The following is a 22676-nucleotide window of genomic DNA, read 5'->3' on the forward strand; positions in this document are numbered from 1 at the left end:
CACTTTGACTTGTCTGTGTAGAGTACAGAAAAGTGAAATGAAACTTTATTCTACCAAAATCATCTTGATTGTGGTGGTCTGAGTCAAAAGTGGACTGTAATGTGGCCTTTCTTATCCCTTCTGTGCTGCTTTCCTCTTTCTTCCCACGTTTACACCATGCTTAGATTTGAATTGTTGCTACATTTCTTGTCTATTAGATTAGCTTTCTACTCTGTAGAGTTTTGTGCACAAGGATTTCAGTTACGAATTGTTTTATGTTGAGGAAAACATGTTTCTAGAGATGGCATTTTCCTGTTCTGAATGACTACTGCTTAAGCTGAATGTGTCTTTGTCTCTTACTGTCCACTTCTGGTCCAGTTTTTGAAGGATAGAGAGGCAATAGTTCCGACACCCTTTTAAAAACTGGAAGGCTCCCCCCACTTTTCTTGGGCTACTACTTGATTACTTATGTGCTCTTTGCAAAAAGTAATGAATGATATGGTTCCATACCAGTTCCTTAAGCTTGTGAGTTTTTTTGTTTTTTAAAAAAAATCTTCATAGTTCTCCTCTGGATCTTTCCCAGCAGTTTTTTTGAATTGTAGTACCAAAAACTGAGCACCCTTTTGCACGCGCACACATGCTTTGGACCCGTCTCAGGAGGAGGTGTCAATATTAATGTGGCATGAAGGTTTTAAAGGCATGTTTTGTTACACATTGGCCATTGTCTTTTGGCACTAGGCTGGATTTGGAGTTAAATCAATGCTCATTTTCCTTCTTGCAGGCTCTTTAAAGGCTTGCTTATAGAATTTGGAAATTGTTATGTCATGGCTCCGATTTAATGTGACTCAGTTGTGCTTGGGATGCAAGTCCAGAGCTTATGTATAACCTGCTCATTGTTCTGTGCATAAATGAGCTTGTCCTTTCCCACTTCAGTACTGTATCACTAATACTTTGCAATAATGTTGTTACTGCCTTTGGTCTTTTTATATCTAGCAGCCCTCTCAGGTAGCCGAGAGAAATTCCAAGAGTGTAAAAGTGAAATAGTCTGTGAAGTTCCGATTCAGGTTCACTAGAAACTCATTTCACCTCGCACAGTACACAGACCCTGTTTTCTGTATCTCGGCGTTAATCCCACGCTGAGCCAGATTAACACGGGCATATCCCGTTAACAATAGGTGCAAAGGCTCTGCAAGGACAACAGCTGTTGTCGTATTCCACTTTGGGATGCTTGCCCTTAATACTGCACCGCTCACTTAGGCACACAGAAGATCACACGGCAGCCTGCGAACTGTGAACATGTACTCCGAGCGTCGCTTTGATAATGGCAGTCAAAGATGACTTCTTGCAAGTCCTCTCTCTTACCTTACAGGGTGGATGTAAAGCGTACACTGGTAATATATGCGAAGTGCTTTGCCCACTCAACAAATGCTGTACAAATGCTGCCATTAACATTAGATGAGCCAAGAGATATTGCCTGTCAAGAGTGGCAGGAGATAGACTGTCATTCTGTGCCTGTGCTCTGCAGATCACAAATTCCTTCTAGCAGCATCCAACTGATTGGGAAGGAAAGCTACCAAGCTGATGTCCAGATCATTTCATTAGAGCCCAACTCTTGCTTATTTCTATATGCTGCTCGCCTCAGTGAACTAGGAGACATCTGTTGTATGCGTGCAGCTTGGGAGGAGTCCTCATGGACCTGATGTTGCTCCTAGAGAAAAGCAGGAGGTGGTGCTGGCCAAGAGTCCCTTCACACCTGCTTTGGCTTCTACACAGCCTTTATACCAGCCGCTCCCCTTCCTCAAGAAGGTGGATCTGGCTTTGCCACCCACTCCTAAGACACGTCACGTTTGGATTATTTCAATGCACTCTACATGGGACTGCCCTTGGAAATTAGTCAGAAACTACAGATGCTGCAGAATGCAGCAGTCAGATTAATATCTGGAGTCTCCCAGAGTGAGCATATTGCTCCAATCTGGAAGGCACTGCCCTGGCTGCCAGTCTGTTTCTGGGCCCAAAACAAGGTGCTTGTTGTTAATACCTTTAAAGTCCTAAATGACTTTGCCCCCAGGTAACTTAAAGACCACCTGCTCTGGCTGAACCTACTCCTCCAACTAGATCAGGCAGGAGGGCTCTGTGCTGACGCCTGCTGAAGATCTTGGTTGAACATGCGGGACTGGGACTTCTCAGTGATTGCCCCCTTGTTCTCAGGTGAGCCATATGGCTTCCAATCTTTTGGAGAGAACTGAAGACTGTCCTCTTCATTCAGGCCGTTGGATAGTGAGTAGGTGTCCTCTGACTTCCTTTTAGTTCATTTTTGTAGCTTGGTCTATTGGTCTTTAATCAAACATTTACATGGAAGGCTTGTTCCGCTTCCTTTGATCTCCCCCCCCCACCCCGAGTAGTCATGTGGAAAGATTAAAAGCCACTAATATCTCTATTTCATTAGAAATCTAGAGGACTGTCCTGTGTTGTTTTTTCAAAGAGCATGAGGAGTTGTCAGGAAAGCCGGGCATGTTGATATTCTGTGATCAAACTGCATTGACCTCAGGCATGAAATTCTCAGGGCATTAATCCATCTTTGAGCAAAATTAATATATTCAATGTATTTGTTTTATTTATTTATTTTTTTGCATCCATAGCAGCTCAGTTTGAAAACAAACTGCCTCTGCCACTAGCCTTTTTCATTAGCAATAACTTATTTGGGGGCTCTCATTCAGCTTGCTTGGGGAATCAAACCTAGATTATAAATTTTCCACGGCCCTTTTCACTCAGTATTCTCCCTGCATTCAGCAAACATGTGACTGGGACAACAAGAATGTGTGTGCTATCTGTGTTTGACATTTGTCTGAAAGGAGCAGAGTTGAAGGGGTGGGGTGGGGTTCCTCCACATAATTTGGGACCCTGAACAGCCAGGATTTCAAATTGCGTGCAGGTTCTCTCCCACTGCCTGCATTCAGCTCTGTGCCTTTCGGACAAATGCTGTATTCTCAGCTGCTGGGGTTGTGGCCAGTGGACACACTGGTTGGCCTTGGGAGGGCGCGGGGAGTGCAGCTAGCTAGTGCCTTTCCACTTACCCCTCATGCATTTGCTGAATGCCAGGAAACTATGGAGTGAAAGGGGTTCATGACCTTCTAAGATCCATAACTTTTCCCATAAGGGTTCAACTCAACAGTGTGAATAAAGAAAATGGTAATTTCAGGTATTGGTCCCCCTCTCCCTCCTCATCCCTCCCACCCGCTCTCACACCTACACACATACTTTGAATACCCATGTTATGTGGATGATTGCACCCCTAATTTAGTTATATGCAAGCATAGGTTGGGAAGGTTTTTTAATGAGAAAAAGTCCTCCATACCTAGCTGTCCAAGCTACACACAGTTCTAGCATCTCGGTCCAGAACTTGGAAGCGTGTGTGTGTTCGCATGCGCTCTCTCTCTCTCGCTCTCGCTCTCAAATCATGATCCTTGAATTAAACTACAATTAAGGCAAAGCATGTGCCTTCTGAATTCAGCCTACACACCGTCTTTAATACGTTCAGCTTAATTTATGTGGAGGATCAGACAGCATTCCCCCTTATGAATGGAACTCCCTGCCTGAACCACTTACAAGCTGCCATCCTTCTCTTTCTTGTCCTTCAGATCCATTCATCAAACTTACCTCTACCGTGAAGCCATTAACCAAGGCGTTCTCATTAATGGAAACAGAGCCTCAGTACTTGCAGCTCCTATTCATCCCTTGTGATCCTATTTCGAAGAGTCAAAACTGCTGTGATGTTCTTCTTGCACAGATAGCCAGTGGCAGTTTTTTTCTATGGTCAAGAGGTGTAGGGGTGGGGACTCGGGATCGGGGCTGCAATGGGGGCAAACATTAAAGCCCACCTCCCCCGCTGCGGCCCCAGCCTGGATCAGCCCTTCCTTGCCTGTGCGATTTAAGAAGGGGAAACGAAGCACACAGTTGCATAGCACATCTGCTTCGAGGAATACCTAGTTTGATCCACTGTACTATAACTTCCTCACATGTCTCTTTGGGGGGAATAGCCTGCTGTGAATTTGCTGGGCTTCCTATGTGTGCTCAGGGCTTTTGATCACGCCATTACATTTCTAACATTTGGGTGGAGAGGCAGGTTTTTCCTTCTATATAAGCAGTTACAGCTCCTACTTTTGGCACACGCTTTATATTTTGACAGTATATTCCAAGGCTCAGAGGGGCCACAGCCCACTTAATCCTTTATGGGCCATCTGATGAGACGGTGGGGTTCAGATCCTGTCATAGGAACATAAGAATCTGCCAGATACTGAGTCAGACCATTGGTCTACCTAGTTCAGCATTGTCTACACAGACTGGCAGCAGCTTCTCCAAGGCTGCAGGCAGGAATCTCTCTCAGCCCTATCTTGGAGATGCCAGGGAGGGAACTTGGAACCTAGATGCTCTTCCCAGAGCGGCTCCATCCCCTAAAGGGAATATCTTACAGTGCTCACACATCAAGTCCCCCATTCATATGCAGTCAGGACTCTGCTTAGCTAAGGGGACAGGTCATGCTTGCTACCACAAGACCAGCTCTCTTCCCATGTCATGAATGGATTGGGTGAGTGACCTTGGTCCAAATCATCATCTCTTGGCTTCCATTCCCTAGAGAACTGACTTTCGTACCAAAGAGAGAGATAATGAGGGCAAGCAAGACAATGTTTATGTTCATATTATTTGGAGCCAGTTATATTAATTGGGTTTTTGTATTCCTGAACTGACTGCATCTACTTTCCCTCTGTCTTTAATGTAGGAGAGGAAGGGAATTCCTACAGATTCAGGTTCTTCTCCTGATCCTGAGGCAGAACGATATTTAGGATGCTCATACCGCCATCTTCCATAGAATATCATGCTGAATCCTAGATTGTTTCTTGCCATCCTTTGGATTGGATAAGTCAGAAATGAAATTAATGATAGCTCATATTTGGATGTCCAGCTATACTAAGCTACTTTGTCATGCTACTCCCCTCCATTCTCCCTTAATACACTTATTTAACTGCTTTCCTTCCACACCTTACTCTACCTCCTTGTTCCTGCTCTCCTCTTGATGGTCCATCTGCTCTCTTCTCATAATCCGTAGGAGTTTTGCTTTTAACATTACATAATTGCAAGTCTCTTGCCAAACATCTCTTTTAATTCTTCTGCAAGTACGTAAATTGCAGTTTGGTAAGTAATTTGATTTCTGAGGCCATCACAGATTTTCACTACCTACATGAATAGAAAATCCAGGAATAAATTTAATTTAGGAATATCAAATATGACTTTTAACACTTGTTCTGTGTTTCAGATTAGAACAATCTTGGGTGATCATTAGCTGGTTTTAATGTCTTCATTGTGGACTTAGTAGGATCTGACTCGCTGATTATTGATCTTTTTAACTGTGAAGGGGTGGTTCTAAGAAGCTAAGCTACAAAGAGGGTGAATCACCTTTACCTTCAGGGCCTATACTGAGTGTGCTTTTAGATCCATGTAGGACAAGATGGGATGCCTTTATCACACAGATTTAGAAAAGTTTGGATTCTTTGGCCAAAGATTGTTCCAGTAAACAGGGTGCCTGGAAACATTTGGCCCTTGTGACTGCACTGTTATCTTAGTTCTCATGTTACTCTGCCAATTTCTCATGGTTTATGTATCTAAGTGAAAGATTCAAGGACTATTTCTCTCTCACCTAATTGCAAGGAAATGAGTCCCATTTTGAATCTGTCTTGCAAACATCACTATTCTGTTCATGTCTTGTATAGTTCCCTGCATCCTTGGCACTTGCTCCTAGTTTTGAGTTTTCCTTCTGCTGCTGTTTGGAGATAAGAAGAGGAGCTAGTGATAACAGTTGCTTGTAAGGAATTGATGGTTCTTGCCAATCCAGACATGCTAATTAAGCATGAAGGCAGATGTATGGACAACTGCCATGTTTTTGGCCCACATCTTTAGCATGATTTCTGATCCGTGAGAGATTCAGATTCTTTAGAGATGTCTATCTTGGGCAAACAGTCCTGGTCCCTACCCTACCCACGTAGGCTAGAGTAAGTTACTGCTCCCCATTTGCTCTTTGGGGTGTCTGGACAACACCATGTTTTTAAAGAGGCATGGCAGCTCACGTGTTCCAGAATGACACAGTGACACTGCCCACTTATGACTCTCCCCGCCTCCAAGTGGGAATGATCACGAGCCTGTTCCAGATGACTTTTTCTCCAGATGCAGGCAGAGGCCCTCTTACCTCTGGCAGAGTGATGCATCAGGATGCTGGCAAATCCTGGAACTTGGCAATGGATTTTTCCACAAGAAATCTGTTCTGGTTACAGGACAAAAAATCATATCTGGAAAAATAATATAGTAAAATCTAAATTATTTGCAAATTACAATTAAAGCTTGCTCCTCCCATCCATTTATACATGCTATAAATAAGGGAGGAGAGCTGGTCTTGTGCTAGCAAGCATGAATTGTCCCTTTTGCTAAGTAGGATCCACCCTGGTTGCATTTGAATGGGAGACTACATGTGAGTGTTGTAAGATATTCCCCTGGCATCCAAGATAGGGCTGAGAAGAGACTTCTGCCTGCAAGCTTGGAGAAGCTGCTGCCAGTCTGTGTGGACAATACTGAGCTAGATGGACCAAGGATCTGACTCAGTATAAGGCAGCTTCCTATGTCCCTATAGGAGATTACTATACTCTGGTGGGTGGGGCTATGCTGCATCATCAGTTTAAGGCAGGCTTCCCCAACCTGCGGCCCTCCAGAGGTTGCTGAACTACAACTCCCAGCATCCCTAGCCACAATTTATTGTGGCTGGGTATGCTGGGAGTTATAGTTCAGCAACCTCTGGAGGGCTACAGGTTGGGGAAGCCTGGTTTAAGGTAATGGAGCTCTTTGAAGAGAATTCTTAAGTAAGGCACCTCCATGTTTCTCAGTGTTGTCACAATTCAGAGAGCCTATCTGAAGGCCCCGAGTATCCCAACCTGATGGTTAATACATCTTAAAATGTATTTGTGCATTACGTCAGGAAGTTCCTATCCTTGAGCTTGTCCACCCTACAACTTAAACGCGAAACCACCTACCAAAGTATGTAAAGAGAGATTCATCCCGTTGATGTCACATTTTACACAGTTGCAACTTTAAAATGGACAAAGTTGCAGGGAAGGATAGGTGAGCAAAAAGTAACTGCCCCTTAAAAACACAGTGACAAATGCTGCTCTCTGTTTATGTGGACCTGGGCTGTTGCTGATTCTGATGCATGAACATGTGATGGGTTACCGTCTTCACACAGCACACTTAATGTGTACCCATGAAAATGTTTTTGTGTGTGTTTCTAATGGCAACTACTGGGGTTCATTCATTCATTCATTTATTACATTTATATCCCGCTCTTCCTCCAAGGAGCTCAGAGAGCAGTATACATGGTTATTTTTATCCTCACAACAACCCTGTGTGGTAGGTTAGGCTGAGAGATACATGATTGGCCCAGAGTCACCCAGTGAGGTTCATAGTTGAATGAGGATTTGAACTTGGGTCTTCCCGGTCCTAGTCCAACACTCTAATCACTATGCTATGCTGGGTTGTGTTATAGGTTATAGAGAGCCAGCGTGGTGTCGTGGTTAGTGTGCTGGACTAGGACTGGGGAGACCCAAGTTCAAATCCCCATTCAGCCATGAGACTTGCTGGGTGACTCTGGGCCAGTCACTTCTTTCTCAGCCTAACCTACATCACAGGGTTGTTGTGAGGAGAAACTTAAGTATGTAATACACCACTCTGGGCTTCTTGGAGGAAGAGCGGGATATAAATGTAAATAAATAAAAAATAAATATAGGTGAGAGAATTTGCTAGGTGCCTCTCATTAGTTACATTACATTATCTCACTAATGTAATCAGACGCTGCAAATATTAATAGTCTACCACTGCCAAGCTGAACATACTAAAGAGTAAAAGCCTGAAACTAGGCTTGGAAAAGAATATTCTCCTGCTTCCTTTAGAATGGGAGAGAATATTTCAGATAATTATTCTACCCATTCTATTAAGTGCTTTGGAGCATATTCTTTTACAAGTCGATCTGAAACTGATGCTGAACATTTGATCTCTAAAGGTGTCTGCTAATAAACCTACTTTTGTCGTGCATTTTGATCGCTTCACCCATCTCCTCTTTGATGTTCTTGAATAGTACAAAGTAATAAACCTATAAATGAGCTGCAGAAGATGAAACATGGATATATTTATTTTTAAAAGTGGATGTTTGGTTACCTGATACTATTTTCTTAGTTATATGTCAAATACTCTTTAGACTCAAACTTTAGATTGAAGGTAGTTACCAGTTGGTTCAGTTGAGATGGTGGTTGCTTTGCATTTATCTGGGGTGCTACAAGTGTACATTCATACAAGGTTGTAGCTGACAAAACTGACAGAATTTCTGGTGTTCCTTAGAATATTTATGCTTCCTTTTCAAGTATCCCAAGAGAAAATGAGGAAAACAGCCTTTAACTTGTGTCTTTTCTTCCCTCTCTGCTTACAGGTAAAATCTGTAATAAATCTCTTGTTTGCTGCCTACACGGGTGATGTATCTGCTTTGAGAAGGTAAAATTAATATAATTGTGAGACCTTAACTAGTAGAACACATGTGTTTGGTTTTTACATGTGCCCAGAGACCCACATCTAGTAGTGTTCTTGTTTGTGCAAGAACAAATAAAATCCTCCATTGGGATGAAGACATTCCAATATGAAAATGGAGAACATTGAAGGTGCTGTTTGAGCCCAGCTCCCTCACAGCTTTGCACTTGAAATGACAGACGTGCATACCTGGCCCTATCCACCCCCAGCACAGTACTTCCAGTGACAGTTGCTGTGTCTATCTTATGTTTCTTTTTAGATTGTGAGCCCTTTGGGGACAGGGAGCCATCTTATTTGTTTATTTCTCTGTGTAAACCGCCCTGAGCCATTTTTGGAAGGGCGGTATAGAAATCGAATAAATACATAAATAAATACCAGCAAACTGAATGCTGGCTCAAATGTCGGTCCTTCTCCGCCCCTATGGACTGTTCAAGTGAACTGTTCCCACTTTGTTTTCCTTAATTTTTAAAAGTGCTATATGAACACTTACCTGAGTATCTATTAATTCATCATCTCATATTAACAAGTTTCCTTTAAAAAAAAAATTAATACAAAACTGCCCTGAGAATTGTGCCTGTCAGGTGTGGTGGGTGGGGATGCAAAGGTGTCTCTATGTGGGAGACGGGGCTTCGGATTCCCAGCACTCTTTTAGGGCTTGGCAAGGAGAGGCCACAGCTCAAGGGAAGAGCCCCTGCTCTGCACCCAGAAAGTTCCAGGCTCAGTCCTTGGCATCTTGAGGTAGGGCTGGGAACCTGAAACCCTGGAGAGCCGCTGCCAGTCAGTGTCGACCAGGGGTTCCCCACCTGGGTTCCTCCAGATGTTGCTGGACTACAACTCCCATCATCTCCAGCTACAATTTATTGTTGGGTTAGGGAGTTTTAGTTCAGCAACATCTGGAGGAACCCATGTGGGGAACCCCTGGTGTAGACGATACTAAACTGGATGGTCTAATAATCTTACTCTGTATAAGGCAGCTTCGTATGTTCAACTGTGAGGAAAGAGATCTGGATTAAATGTAGTGAGAGTGCATATGAAAGGGAGACTAGAGGTGTGAGCACTGCAAGATATTCCTCTCAGGGGATGGAGCCGCTCTGGGAAGAGCAGAAGGTTCCAAGTTCCCTCCCTGGCAGCTTCTCCAAGATAGGGCTGAGAGTGATTCCTGCCTGCAACCTTGGAGAAGCCGCTGCCAGTCTGTGAAGACAATACTGAGCTAGATAGACCAATGGTCTGACTCAGTATATAGCAGCTTCCTATGTCCCTAAGCTTCCAGAGTGATCTTTCTGCTCTGACAATGTTGTGTCTGTCTTCATCTTACTGCTGTGACTGGTCTACTCCTTCTGTATGTAGTAGTCAATTTTCCCAAAGTATACTGTATTATACATGGGCATAGCTAGGGGAGAGGGGGCCTGTGTTCTCCCCTCTCCCCAGTGGCCCCTTGGAGTGAGGGAGATAATGACGAAAATAGGAAGGGGTGGAGCTCTGGGCCCCTCAGGAGCTGGGAGGTTAGGGTTCTTTGAACCCATCAATTCAATTATAGCTACACCCCTGATATTATATTTAGAAAACTCTGTCCCAGTTCTTCTTCACTTCACTTATGTCTGCTTTTTCCTGAGATGTGTTCTTCAGGCATTAGTTTGAATGCCTCCATGAATCCCCAGTTCCTCTCCTTCCAACCCTTGCTGTTTCCTGGTTTCTCGCTCCTTTTATCCAACAAATCAGCAATGCGATCGACCATTAGTGTCAGGAGGGGAAAGGAGACACTCCCAATTGGTATGGCAGCCCCATCCTCCTATACAAACTTCCAAAGCAGGAGAAACCAGTCACTTCTCCCTTATTTCAAGGTGGCCTGGAACACTGCATGTTCTGCCTTATTATAGTTTGCTTGTATTTGTGACTGGATTCTTCCCTTACATTTCCCAACTTTTCTTTTTAGATTTGCTTTATCGGGCATGGATATGGAGCAGAGAGACTACGATTCTCGGACAGCATTGCACGTAGCAGCTGCAGAAGGTTGTGGCAATGAATCATTCCTCAAGTAGTGATTACATTTTAGTATGGTTAATGAAATGAGTGCATGAAATTATTCCTTTTTGTATTGTAGGTCACGTAGAGGTAGTTAAATTTTTGCTGGAAGCCTGTAAAGTGAACCCTTTCCCCAAAGACAGGTGAGCATCTGCACTAAAGGTAGAGTATTAACAATCCATTAAACAATACCGACATTGCTGCAGAAGCAGTGGCGACCAAGGAATTTGTGGATTGAAATGTGGATGGCTTTTAACAAGAATTCTGTCTCTTTGAGGTTTAGCTCAGAGTGCTGCCCATTTAAATTGACCATCTGTTAATTCTTTTATTGGGGGTGGGAATAAAAAAATTCTAATCCTTCCCAAAATTTAGAGAACAAGATGTCTATATATGCCCTTCTGGAAGAACATCAAGGCGATAAAATTGTAATAACAGATCCCACATAGATGTTCTAAGGTCTTCTCTAGATGTATTTCTCTATGAAAGAAGCAAACCTGCAGCCTGGCCTTATGCACAGTTAAGTATGCCCAGACTCACTGAACTCAATGAGGTCGGGCACACCTAACTCTGTTGGCTGTTAGCAAGACTTTGTGTACCTCGTAGCTGGAATGTCCTCCTGCTAAGGTTCTGAGATCTGTATCCACTCACGTTGCTGTTCATGGTTTACTATAAAGAATCATTAACTTCCTTTACTTTCACCTTCGGTTTTATTGCTTTTAGTGTACCATGTATAGAACACTCTCGATTAGAATGAAATGTTTAGTTCTCTGTTATAGAAAACAGACTTGTGGAACTTCACGTGGCCTTAGCACAGTTTCTGGACAGGACAGAAAGGCACGATTTGTTTTTTACGTCATTTACAACGAATACTTATATACTGCTTTTCAACAAAAGTCCCCCAAGTGGTTTACATATTTATTTTTTAAAATGGTTCCCTGTCCCTAAAGGGCTCACAATCTAAAAAGGAAACATAAATAGACATTAGCAACAGCCACCGGAGAGATGTTGTGCTGGGGATGGATAGGGCCAGTTGCTCTCCCCCTGCTCAGTAAAGAGGATCACTACTTTAAAAAAGGTGCCTCTGCTCAGCAGAGGAAATTTGTGTGTAGATGGTTGAGTATGTTGACCACACATGAATGCAGTCTGAGTGCTTTTTCCACCCACGGGTATCAGTTGCCCTCACCTGCCTGAAACACAATTCTTTCTGTATTCTGCTTTTGCTCCCTGTGACCATTTCTGAACACCATAGAGCATTGAGCTTATTACTTACACCTTGAAAAAATAGCCATAACTGGTGGTGCTAAAAACAAAAATGCAGTTAACTTAACAAAAGTTCACATTGGAAATAACTGTCTTGGGATGAGTAGGAAGATGGGATGTTTTAAAGACATTATTCCTTGCTGGGACCTTTTAAGCTCTTCTCCAGCTTAAGGGTTCTGCAGTTCCAAAAAGCTGATTTGAAGGTTAACATGGTGGGAGAAAGGGAAATTTCAGAAATCTGCCGGATTTATCCGGTGCTGCTTTGCTGCTGCATATAGGAAGCAGAACTACACATTCATATGTTCATGTATTTAGATCAAGAAGCAATGATAAAGATTCTTGTAGCCTTTACGCAGTGATATATTAACTAGGTGAATGGAGTAGCAGGTTGTTTCAGATCTTGCCAGGCCCTGGGCACAGTGTGTGTTAGTGCCTCAGATTTCACTGTGATAGCATAGGGGACTCTCCCACATATTTGTGCGACCCATGGCCCCTTTCCAACTGTGCCTATGTCCTTTGCCCTATAGCAGCAGTGGGGCCCTCACAGGTCAAGTTGCTCTAAGAACTCCCCAAAACTTGAAGCAGCCATGAATGGCAAAATGAGAAAATGGATACATTCCTGAGGCTGCAGTCTTGTGCGCACTTACTTGAGAGTAAGCCTCATTGAACTGGGTGGGATTTGCATATGAGTAAACAAAATTTAAAATTGGTCTGTAAATATATTTGGGATGTTTCCAGTTATTTCAGTGAATGAAGAGTTCTTATATGCACAAGAATTAACATAAGATAGGCCAAGACCTATCTGGTCCAACATCCTATCTGGTCCGATATCCACTGTTGAGGGAAGCATGTCAGAATAAAAGCATTTTCACTGAATGGTGAAAGGTAGCCAGTAAGAGCTTCTGACAGATGTCCAAAGGGAAGGTTTTCCACAGTATAGGGGCCAGAGCAGAAAAGGTCCCATCCTGGGTCACTATCAAGTGTGTTTCCGAAAGAGACGAGACCTGGAGCAGTAACACAGCCACTTAAGGTCATCCAAGCTAGTGATCATCACAACTTGTGGCAGCAAATTCCATAGATTAATTAGGCATTGTGTCTGCTTCTCTATCCTTAATCCCTTGCCATTCAGTTTCATTGGATGACTCCTCATTCTAGTGTTTGTTTGAGAGAATGGGAAGAAAGACCTCTTTTTATCCACTCTCTGCACACCATGTCTTACATCATAAGCTTCAGCCATGATCCCCTTAATTGCCTTTTTTCTAAACGCGCAGAATCCCCAAATGTTGTAGCCTTCCTCATAAGGAAGGTGCTCCAGCCCCCTGATCATTCTGGTCCCCCTCTTCTGCACCTTTTCCAGCTCTTCGGTCTCTTTTTTTAGATGCTGTGACCAAATATGCACCCAGTCTTCCAAATGTGACTGCACCATAATTCCATCATGATGATTCATTTATAAAACACCTATCATTTTCTAGATGCTGTACAAAGATGAAAGAACAAAAGCAGGCTCTTCCCACAGGCCTGCAACCCAACAGACATGGTGCAAAAAGAAAAAAAAAGAGATGAGGAGAAAAGAGGAAACCAACCTTTAATGAACCCAAAGCTTGTAGCACCTAATGTACCTTGCTGCTTGGCACTGACAAACCAAATTTAATAATGTTCAAAAAGCAGCTGGGCAGATAGTTGTGGGTCTAGGGTGTGGTACACTGAGAAGCTTGGAGATTCCAATGATGTCCAGAAGCTTGAATGAAGGCTCTGATGCATACGTGGGATCCTGCATGTTTTCCCCGCCAGCCATCCCCCCCACCCCCACCCCCACCCCCGGCCATCCACCACCCAAAGCTTTCCTTTTCATATCAGTGGAGGGGAGGGGACAGTTCTTCACTCTGATCTTCTTGCATGTGTGGGGTTGTTCCTGATTCTAAGGTTAATGAGACATCCACAGGCACAGCTGCTCTGTTGAAAAGCTAATGGAACTTACTGAAGCTGACCTATTGTGCAGCATCCAGATGTAATTAGTTAGGCCTAAGCACCATGGAAATCAATGAGATAAATTGGTCCTGACTAGCCTAAGTCCCATTCATTTCGGTGGGACATAGTCATGACTAATCTAGCTTGGATGATACCCATAGTTATGTTTTCATTCTGGAAAAATGCAACGAAGTCATTCCTTCCAGAGTTTCCATCTGTGAGCCAGTATGGTACCAATACTGCATTTGGTCAATACAGATTCAAATCTTTACTCATCCAAGTAGCTGTGCTTGGGCAAGTCCAATCTAGCAAGTCCTCACAAGGTTGTTGTGATGGTTAAATTCTGCTTGAAGCTCCTTGGGTGAAAGGTCGGATTCCAGTGTAACAAAAATCAATACATTGACCACATTATTTGAGAGCTTTCTATATAGAAAATTAGATACCCCAAGCCTCTTATTAAGCTTGGATATTCTTTCCATTGCAGATGGAACAACACACCTATGGATGAAGCGTTACATTTTGGACACCATGATGTATTTAAGATTCTTCAAGAATATCAGGTCCAGTACACGCCTCCAGACGATTCCAGCAATGGAAAGGAAAGTCAAACTGTACAGAAAAACCTGGACGGCTTACTATAACCCTCTTCTTTTGATCCCAAGAATCGAAATGACCTATTTAATTGTGGAAAAATGATTATGAAGAGTGTGTGTGTTTCTGTTGGATAGTGATGTATGTTTTACAGAAGTCTCTATTTGTTTCAGTGTTAACAGGAGTTTTCTTCGTTATGCGCACAGGACAAATCTAGTTCTTTCCGGAAAAAACAAAACTCCTCCCCCTCCAAGAATCTCCTTCATAATGTGAGAAATATTACCTCGTGCTACATATAATGGATAGAAACGAAATATTAGCTCGTTAGCTTTGTGCACTACTTATTTTTTATTCTGCGTGAAGCTTTACTCCGTGGTCAAGAACTTTTTTCCCTTTTTTAAATGAAGCCATCTGGAAAGTGTGCCTGGGTGGAATCACAGACTACTCTTGAATGAATGCAAGCTTAAACATGGTCCTGCTAGATTTCAAGAGTTGTTGCTGATGTGGATTTACTCTGGGTGTGTTGAGCATATCTGCACTTAAAATGTGTGTGAACGTGTTTGTTTATTTCCCATTATACCTGTTTACATCATGTCATTCTCAATGTTTAGACTGTGTGGTCAATGGTCTAGGCTTCGCTTTTATTCAGAGTGTGCATTAGGGAATCTGTTCAAAGGTTTGTTTGACCAAAAAGGTATAGAGGAATGTAATTAGATCTACGACGTTAGAATTGAAATGCTTCTTCCAAATCCCCTTGATTTCTCCTCCAGGGTTGTTCCCCTTTGCTTTTAATATCCAGCTGTTTCTTCATTTGCCAGGGTAAGCTGCTTCCACTCCATACACATGCACACATACTTGGTTTTTGCCAAGACCATGGCAATGACAGAAGGGTGTGCTTGCTTTAGCAGGTCAGTGTGTTGAATCTGGTCAAGCACAAAACCTGACAACTTTCAGAAGAGTAAGTTTAAATTAAGCTGTTTGGTGGATAAAGGCGAGTGGCAAAAGATCCATAAATCGCCATGCTTTGCATGCAGTTTGTGTATTGGGTCTGCTCTGCACCCCTTAAGATTAAAGTAGTAATGGTGACATTTGCCCAGGATGTCACTGTTGACATTGGGCATACATGTCATACCAAATCTAAATACCAATATATGTTCTGGTTTGTTTTTATGGAGATGGGGCTAGACAACATCTGTGTGAAGCTGAAATGAATATAAATGGTACTTCTCTGCTGATGCTACACACCCTTTCTGTAGATCAGCTAGGGTGAGCTGTTGTTCCTATTGCATTGATCAGGTTTGGTTGAAAGCTTATAAAAATGACTTTTAACCCCAAAGATAATTTCCTGGGAAAGCACATATAATATGGAAAGAGAAGTTTGAGATTCAGCACAGGAGAGGCAAATTTAGTACTATACCTCATTGTGCTAGCAAAGTGGTCCTCAACAACTAGATCAGGACTCAAAACTGGGTTGTGAGCCAACTTGAGGTGTGGTCACACTTATTACATTTTTATACTGCCCCATCCAAAGGTTCTGGGTGGTGCAACTACCTTTTAATCTGTTTTATGGTGTGTGTGTGTGTGTGTGTGTGTGTGTGTGTGTTTTAATTTGAAAGGAAATAAACAGGAAGATGGAGGGCATGGAGATAAAGGGGCTGTAGGAGGGAGGAGTAGAAAGGAAGACATATAGGAGACCGTAAACGGGTCTTGTTTAAAGGTAGGTCTCCATCCGACAAGGTTGAAGACAGCTATACAAGCAAATCTAAACCAAAACCCCTCGTGTTCTTATTGGTGGAAACAAAAACATGTCTGACATTAGCTCATAGAATGGTGTTGGGTTTTTAAAAATGCTCCACAAGCTTTATTTTTTGCTGCATGCATCTGTTGGTTCCTTCATGTTCTGTACCACATTCCTCCATTGTTGTTCATTTAGCTAAATTAGGATTAGAATGTGTGGTGGCTCGTGGCCATTCAAGCCACACCACTGAGGACTCCTCTATTGATCCTGTAGGACTAACGCTTAGAGGCATAAAGATTGCAGCCTAGGAGAGACTTTTTTCTCCGGAACTGAACATCTATGTGTATTTCTGGGTTATAGGCTATTAGAATTAACTTGGGACAGTTAACATTTCAATAGACTATAATTATTATTTTACTCAAAACAGTTAATTGTCATTCAAAACAGTAATACTACTCCTTTTTTTTTAAAATGCTTGAGCAAATAAAGCCATTTTACCCAAATACCTTAGAGGTGGTTTGATTTGCTTTTCTGCTATTATATAGGAGCTGTTTTAGCACTAGCCTCTTTTGCACAGGTAGATTTAGTTTTTCCTCAATGTAAGAGAAAGTTGCATTCTGTATAGCATTTGCGTCCATTGGAGGGAGTTCATTTGATGTATATTTACTTCCAAGTATGCGAATCTTCAGTTCTGCTGCTTACTGTTGCTCACATTGACACTCAGGTGTGTTTTGGTTACCAAATGCTGATATTGTTTTACTCCAAAGAGATCCTCCTTCTGTTATTTTGAAGTATATGCATTCTACTTATTTATCACAGTATCTAGAAGTTATTTAAGCCAACACCATGCTTTGTACACAATATTGCAATGAACTTAGAAATGCCTCTCCCTGTCCTTTTTGTGGATGTGTTGTATTGGACTGATGCCCTTTTAAGCTTCAGAGCTTGGACTATCAATGACTGCTTTTTAGTAATCCTATAAGTAATTGTAACCAATCTGGCTTGATATTTGGCAGATTCTTTATAGTAGGGAATAAACCGTGATGAATGTATTTGCTGATAGTTTCCCATGACTGAGTCTTAATCTAAAATACTTGAGCTATAAAAGTTCTGAAAACAAGATGTCTTTTCAGGACTACAAATCAGATGGTGTTGCTTTTTACAACATAATAAACCAGAATACAAAAAGAAAGTGTGTTTAGCTTGCTATGTTATTCCTCTCTCCTGCCTTCTAACCTTATCAGTTGCAACTGAAGCATGTCAGTCTCTTACATTTGTTTAATGAGGCATACAACAAACACATGTCGTGGTGGCTTACTGACTAGTTCAGTGTTGTGTTTCTCATCACAGCAACATGAGCATTTTACGATGTTTATATCCCCTTTTTCTATCACACAACTGACATGGGGTTCCCAGGCAGCAGTCCTTCCAACATGACCAGACATGGATCTGCTAGTCTTCAGCAAGTGACTGTACTATGTGACTTTAACCATGCCATAGGAGTGGTTATCGGTGTTTTGTATATGCCTGCTCAGTGGTGGCTAGAGTTAGGGCTGTGTAGACAAAACCATCACTACTGAACCATGTAACATGCACCACAGAGCCTTAGCTCTAAAAGGATTACTGTGCTTTCAGGGTTGCAAACAGGCATTTAAGACTGCAGTAAATACACTTTGCACGCTAATCTTTCTGGCACCACCATGAGGCACACAAGACCCATAGCCACCACTGCACATTCCCTGAACTAAAATGAAATAGACTAGAAAAGCTCTTAACTTGCTGCACATGATCCAGATCTTCATGCACTTCTAATTTTTAAGTCTTTCTATCTTCACATCCAGAAGCCCTAGAAATGTATATATAAACACCAAGATTTATTATGCCAAATAACATGATACAGATATCTACCAGCTGCTGCTTTTAGGAAATAGCAGCTTTGGGAATGAGCTATTTGAGACTGAAAGGGGGAGGGAGAAATAGTTTTAACCTCACAAACACATCTCTACAAGCTGCAGAATGAAGCACAAGCAGCAGAAGGGTTAAGCCACTTCTCACACGGAGAAGCCAGCATCTACAGGGCAACATGTAGCATAGCTCTATATTATTTCCACACTGCTCTTGATAGAATTAGCCAATTCCCTCCCCACCACACACATGCCACTCTCTCCCCCCGCCCACCCCCAAATGTGCTGATGCATCAGTTCTCTAGCTCCCTCCCCATTGTCTCTATGTCCCTGTCACAAAGCTAACCCTCTCCCTTAGAGAGGCAAGAAACTGTATATTGTGATCAGTGGCTGACATGATGCACAAGAGTAAACCGAGCTAGAAGACCTTGCTGCTGCGTCCACAGAGGCAATGGCGCCACTGTCCTGACTGGTAGCTGCAGCTGGTGCCACTGCTGTCTTCCCTGGCACATCGTGTCAGCCACAGCAAACTGACAGGGGCTAGCTCAAATGCCATGCCGACAGTGGTCACGCCACTCATCCTGCTTTGCTTGAAGTCGCTGTATAACCAGCTCCCATCTTGGCAGGACCAGGCAGCTTGTGCTCCAATTCATGCAATTTGCAAAAGAATGTTCACTTTTACGGGAGGGCGGCATTAGGCAGGCATACAGAAGCCCCTTTATTTTTTGGAGTTCTACATGCACACCTTACAAATGAGTTTAGATCCCTTTCCACTTACATAATGGGATAGCAGCAAACTATGTACAGAACAGCTCGCGGCAGAACTATTTTAGGAAGCAACTAAGCATGTCTGTTTCCGCAAGCCGGTGCATCACGTACTACAATGTTTGGCCTCTTCTCAAAAGACCAGATGATGAATACGATGGAGTTCAGAACTTCAGTTGGCCCTCAACTAGCTGCAGACTGGTAGGCATTCTGAAAGTGACATCGTCTTGATGCAGGCCTACCCGACAAGCACTTACGATGCATATTCTGAACACATCTGGGGGGGGGAAAGGACATGTTTTGTAATGAATTATATGTTGCGCCCTTACAAAGCTGTCTTTACTACTGAGCTATGACCTTCCCCAAAAGGTTGGTAGAGCACCTCCTCTACACGCAGAAGATCCCAGGTTCAATCCCTAGCATCACTAGGTAAGGCTGAGAAAGATCCCCCTCTCTGAAACCCTGGATACCCACTGCCAACCAGTGCAAATGAGTACAGAGCTAGATGGACCAATAGTCTGACTCAGCCGAAAGCCACTTCAGAGGTTTAATCCCAACTGATGTATGTATGGCCTTGTACTGGGCTTAAGGGATCCACAAATTTAGGCTGAGCTCACCAGCCAGCCATAATCTGTGATCGCCAGCAATCCCCTCAGCTCCTTTTCGGGCACATGTGTAAGCAGGGGCCTCTGACATTTGCACTGGGATATGGGGATGGTTAAACAGTGGCAACAGTCTCCTACTGCTCAGGAAGCATTCCTGCTGTTTCTTCTCAAAAGTGGCACTGGAAATGAGATCTCTGGTGAGGAAATCTCTGTAGTCTGGGTGTCCTGCTCGCCAGAGGGCAGGGGCTACTTGTCACTGGTGAGCGGGCAAGAGGATTTGTAGATACCTGACTGAGCACCACCCACTGACCTACTGGTGATCTTGGTATTCAGATCTACACAGAGGACTTGATGCATGGGGTATACACATGTATAGACAGGGCAGCACCCAGTCTAGTTAGTCTTGAGTAATCACCATTGAAAATCAATGAGACAAGTTAATCTAGACCAGGCTTGCTCAATTTAGGCCCCCCAGCTGTTTTTGGACTGCAACTCCCATAATCCCCAGCCACAGTGGCCAATAGCCAGGGATTATGGAGTTGTAGGCCAACATCTGCAGGAGGGCCTAAATTGAGCAGCCCTGATCTAGACTAAAGTCTCATTAATTTCAATGGGACTTGGTCATGACTAATTTAATCTGGATGCTGCCCACAGAGTCCTGTGGTAGCCCAAGTTGAGAAAAGGCAAGGAAGGAGGGACCATCATTGCACTAAATTGGTTCTTTGTCCAAAGTAATCATCAGAATGTAACAAACCTAGAATTGTGAGGGGAGATATTTTTTTCCCCTGGAGGGGATAGCCTGATGTAAGAGCAGGTGTGTGTAGGACACCTGCAGGGATCTGATTAAAACACTGTGGAGCTAGAAGTATTTGTTCACAAAGATCATGCTAACCTCTCAAGGACTATGGCGTGGTCCTTGGGAGTTTCCTTTCCTACGAGAGCAATATAGAAGGGGCACACACTTCTATCCATTACAAAAGCAGCAGATGGTGCAATAGTTCTCAGAGCACTGTGCTCCAGAGGCCACGTTCTCATGATGCATAGATACATGGGTAGATCTGACCCTACACCAGTTAAATGCTGGTCAACCACACCCATTTAACCAGGATAGCCTGGGAATTTCAGGTTCTCCATGTTCTTTAACTGCATCATTCGCATCATGGGAACGCAGCCCTATTTACTCACCATAATATCTGCAGGGCTTATCACTCGAGAGACCTCATCAAATTCTTCTGGAGACATGGGCAAGAGGTTGTCTGTGTTCTGTAGTCTAGAAGGGTGTCTGGAAGACAAGAAGGGACAAAAAAAATGACTGTTCTAGTGAACTGGCAGAAGCAACACATTATCGGTGCTGGGGCAGTTCTCTCTCAAAGGAGGTGGGGGGAGGATTAGCTCTATTGTGTTGGACACATGCATCTTTGCTCCAAAACAGAATTAGCTTGCCTCCAGCTGGGAGCATAGTATGATAGCAATATCTTCCACTGATTTTTTCCAAGATTCCTCCCCGCATTGGTCGACATGGCAGCTAAGCATTATCTTCACCAATGACTAAGAGCCACTTCCTAGGGCTAGAAGATATTTTGTACTTGAGCTGCAAATACACAGATACAATTACATGAGTGGTACATCAATGTGGACCGAACCCAAGTTTGATATCCCTATTCCTAACATTGGGAGGAGAGCTGGTCTTGTGGTAGCAAGCATGACCTGTCCCCTTAGCTAAGCAGAGTCCTGATTGCATATGAATGGGGGACTTGATGTGTGAGCACTGTAAGATATTCCCTTTAGGGGATGGAGCCACTCTGGGAAGAGCATCTAGGTTCCAAGTTCCCTCCCTGGCGGCATCTCCAAGATAGGGCTGAGAGAGATTCCTGCCTGTAACCTTAGAGAAGCTGCTGCCAGTCTGTGTAGGCAATACTGAGCTAAATGGACCAACTTAGTATATGGCAGCTTCCTATGTTTCTATTCCTCCTTACAAACACACATGCATGGCAGCTTGATTATTGGTCATGCTTTAAGGAGGAATGGGGATAACACCATATGCAGGAATGGTTCACACGCAATGAGCCACTCAGGCAAATATAGTACTCAGGTATTTAGAGTTCACAGGAACCAGCTCTGATAGAAGATCTACATTGCAGAGAAACTGCATAAATGTTGGGACTTTGAAAGAGGGGTGGGTGGAAATCAACTGAGTTGAATGCTTCCTTCTTTCATATAAAAGAAGACCTCCCTGAAAAAGAGCATACCAGAAATGCACCTAGAAACTCCGCTAGGTTCTTTCTACAGCAAATGTATTTTGACCCCTTGCAAACATTAGGAAGCATCTCTTCCTCTCTGCTCGCATAAGCCTCTCTGTAGTACTAGAACAAGTATTACCAGAGGATAAACTGCAATACACAAGTAAGAAGCACGAATGCAAACCACTTTAAAAGGCCTTCAACATTAAAAAGCCATCCATAAATTTAAATACAGCATTATAAATACCAGAACTGGGCATGAAACCAAAAAGCGAGGCCCTGCCCTCTGGCTCGAAATCCAAGATGACGTGCAGAAGGGAAGGAGAGTGGAGGGGAAGAGGAGAAGGGAGAGAGTGCCGGAATGAAACAAAGAGCTTTTTAATTAGCCATTTTAATCTGGGTGGAAGGAGGTAGCTGAAGGCCAGAAGGCAAAGCATTTTGATGGTCGCGTGGAGAAAGGGTGCAGCTGGGGAAACGGAGGAGGCCATGTTGGGCTCTGGGAGCAAAGAGAGTGAGGTCACTGAGAGGAAGAGCATGCACCCGTGGATGCCAAAAGAAGTTTCAACAGCATCCAAGACAGATCCAATGTCTAGAACAAAAAGGGAACAGGGAATCGTGACAAGCGGGAGAGAAGAAAGCAGACTGCTCAGAGAACACAGCCCCACCCTGGGAAAGCAGAAGGGTGGGACAGAGGGAGGGCATCCATCGCAGGCTCTTCTCCCCCCACTGACAAGGAGCAGGAAACATGGCCACTTGAACCTGACCAGGCTTCCTCTCCTGCTGAGCCACCATCGCATCCACATAACCTTTCCCCAGGTGGCTCTCAGCCCCATTATCCAAGGTGCCCCCACTCCAGCTTTGGGGGCTGCCTCAGCCTCTTTTAAAGAAAGAAGCCACCTCCTTCCCAGCAGCAGCAGCCGCTGCCACCTCCCTTCCTTTACCCCCTGCCACAGTCCCTCTCCAGTCAATAAAAACAATGTAGCCACATCCC

General features: G+C 43.5%; 2 protein-coding genes across 4 annotated transcripts in view; one reads left to right on the forward strand and one right to left on the reverse strand.

Annotated features, from left to right (window-relative positions):
- Positions 1-17363, forward strand: part of GLS (glutaminase) — a 113055-nt gene extending 95692 nt beyond the window's left edge. For both annotated transcript variants that reach the window (XM_053273510.1, XM_053273528.1), the window contains 4 exons: positions 8498-8559; positions 10526-10602; positions 10694-10757; positions 14327-17363. In XM_053273510.1, coding sequence (XP_053129485.1) covers positions 8498-8559; positions 10526-10602; positions 10694-10757; positions 14327-14483 — 360 coding nt within the window. In that variant the 3' untranslated portion in view covers positions 14484-17363. The remainder of the gene's footprint in view (positions 1-8497; positions 8560-10525; positions 10603-10693; positions 10758-14326) is intronic.
- A 661-nt stretch (positions 17364-18024) lies between these two features.
- Positions 18025-22676, reverse strand: part of STAT1 (signal transducer and activator of transcription 1) — a 44371-nt gene continuing 39719 nt past the window's right edge. For both annotated transcript variants that reach the window (XM_053273480.1, XM_053273489.1), the window contains exons 23-24: positions 20631-20727; positions 18025-19117 (exon numbers count right to left, since the gene is read on the reverse strand). In XM_053273480.1, the coding sequence (XP_053129455.1) occupies positions 19094-19117; positions 20631-20727 (121 nt within the window). In that variant the 3' untranslated portion in view covers positions 18025-19093. The remainder of the gene's footprint in view (positions 19118-20630; positions 20728-22676) is intronic.

Source organism: Hemicordylus capensis, chromosome 1 (genome assembly GCF_027244095.1).
Source record: "Hemicordylus capensis ecotype Gifberg chromosome 1, rHemCap1.1.pri, whole genome shotgun sequence".
Classification (NCBI taxonomy): domain Eukaryota; kingdom Metazoa; phylum Chordata; class Lepidosauria; order Squamata; family Cordylidae; genus Hemicordylus; species Hemicordylus capensis.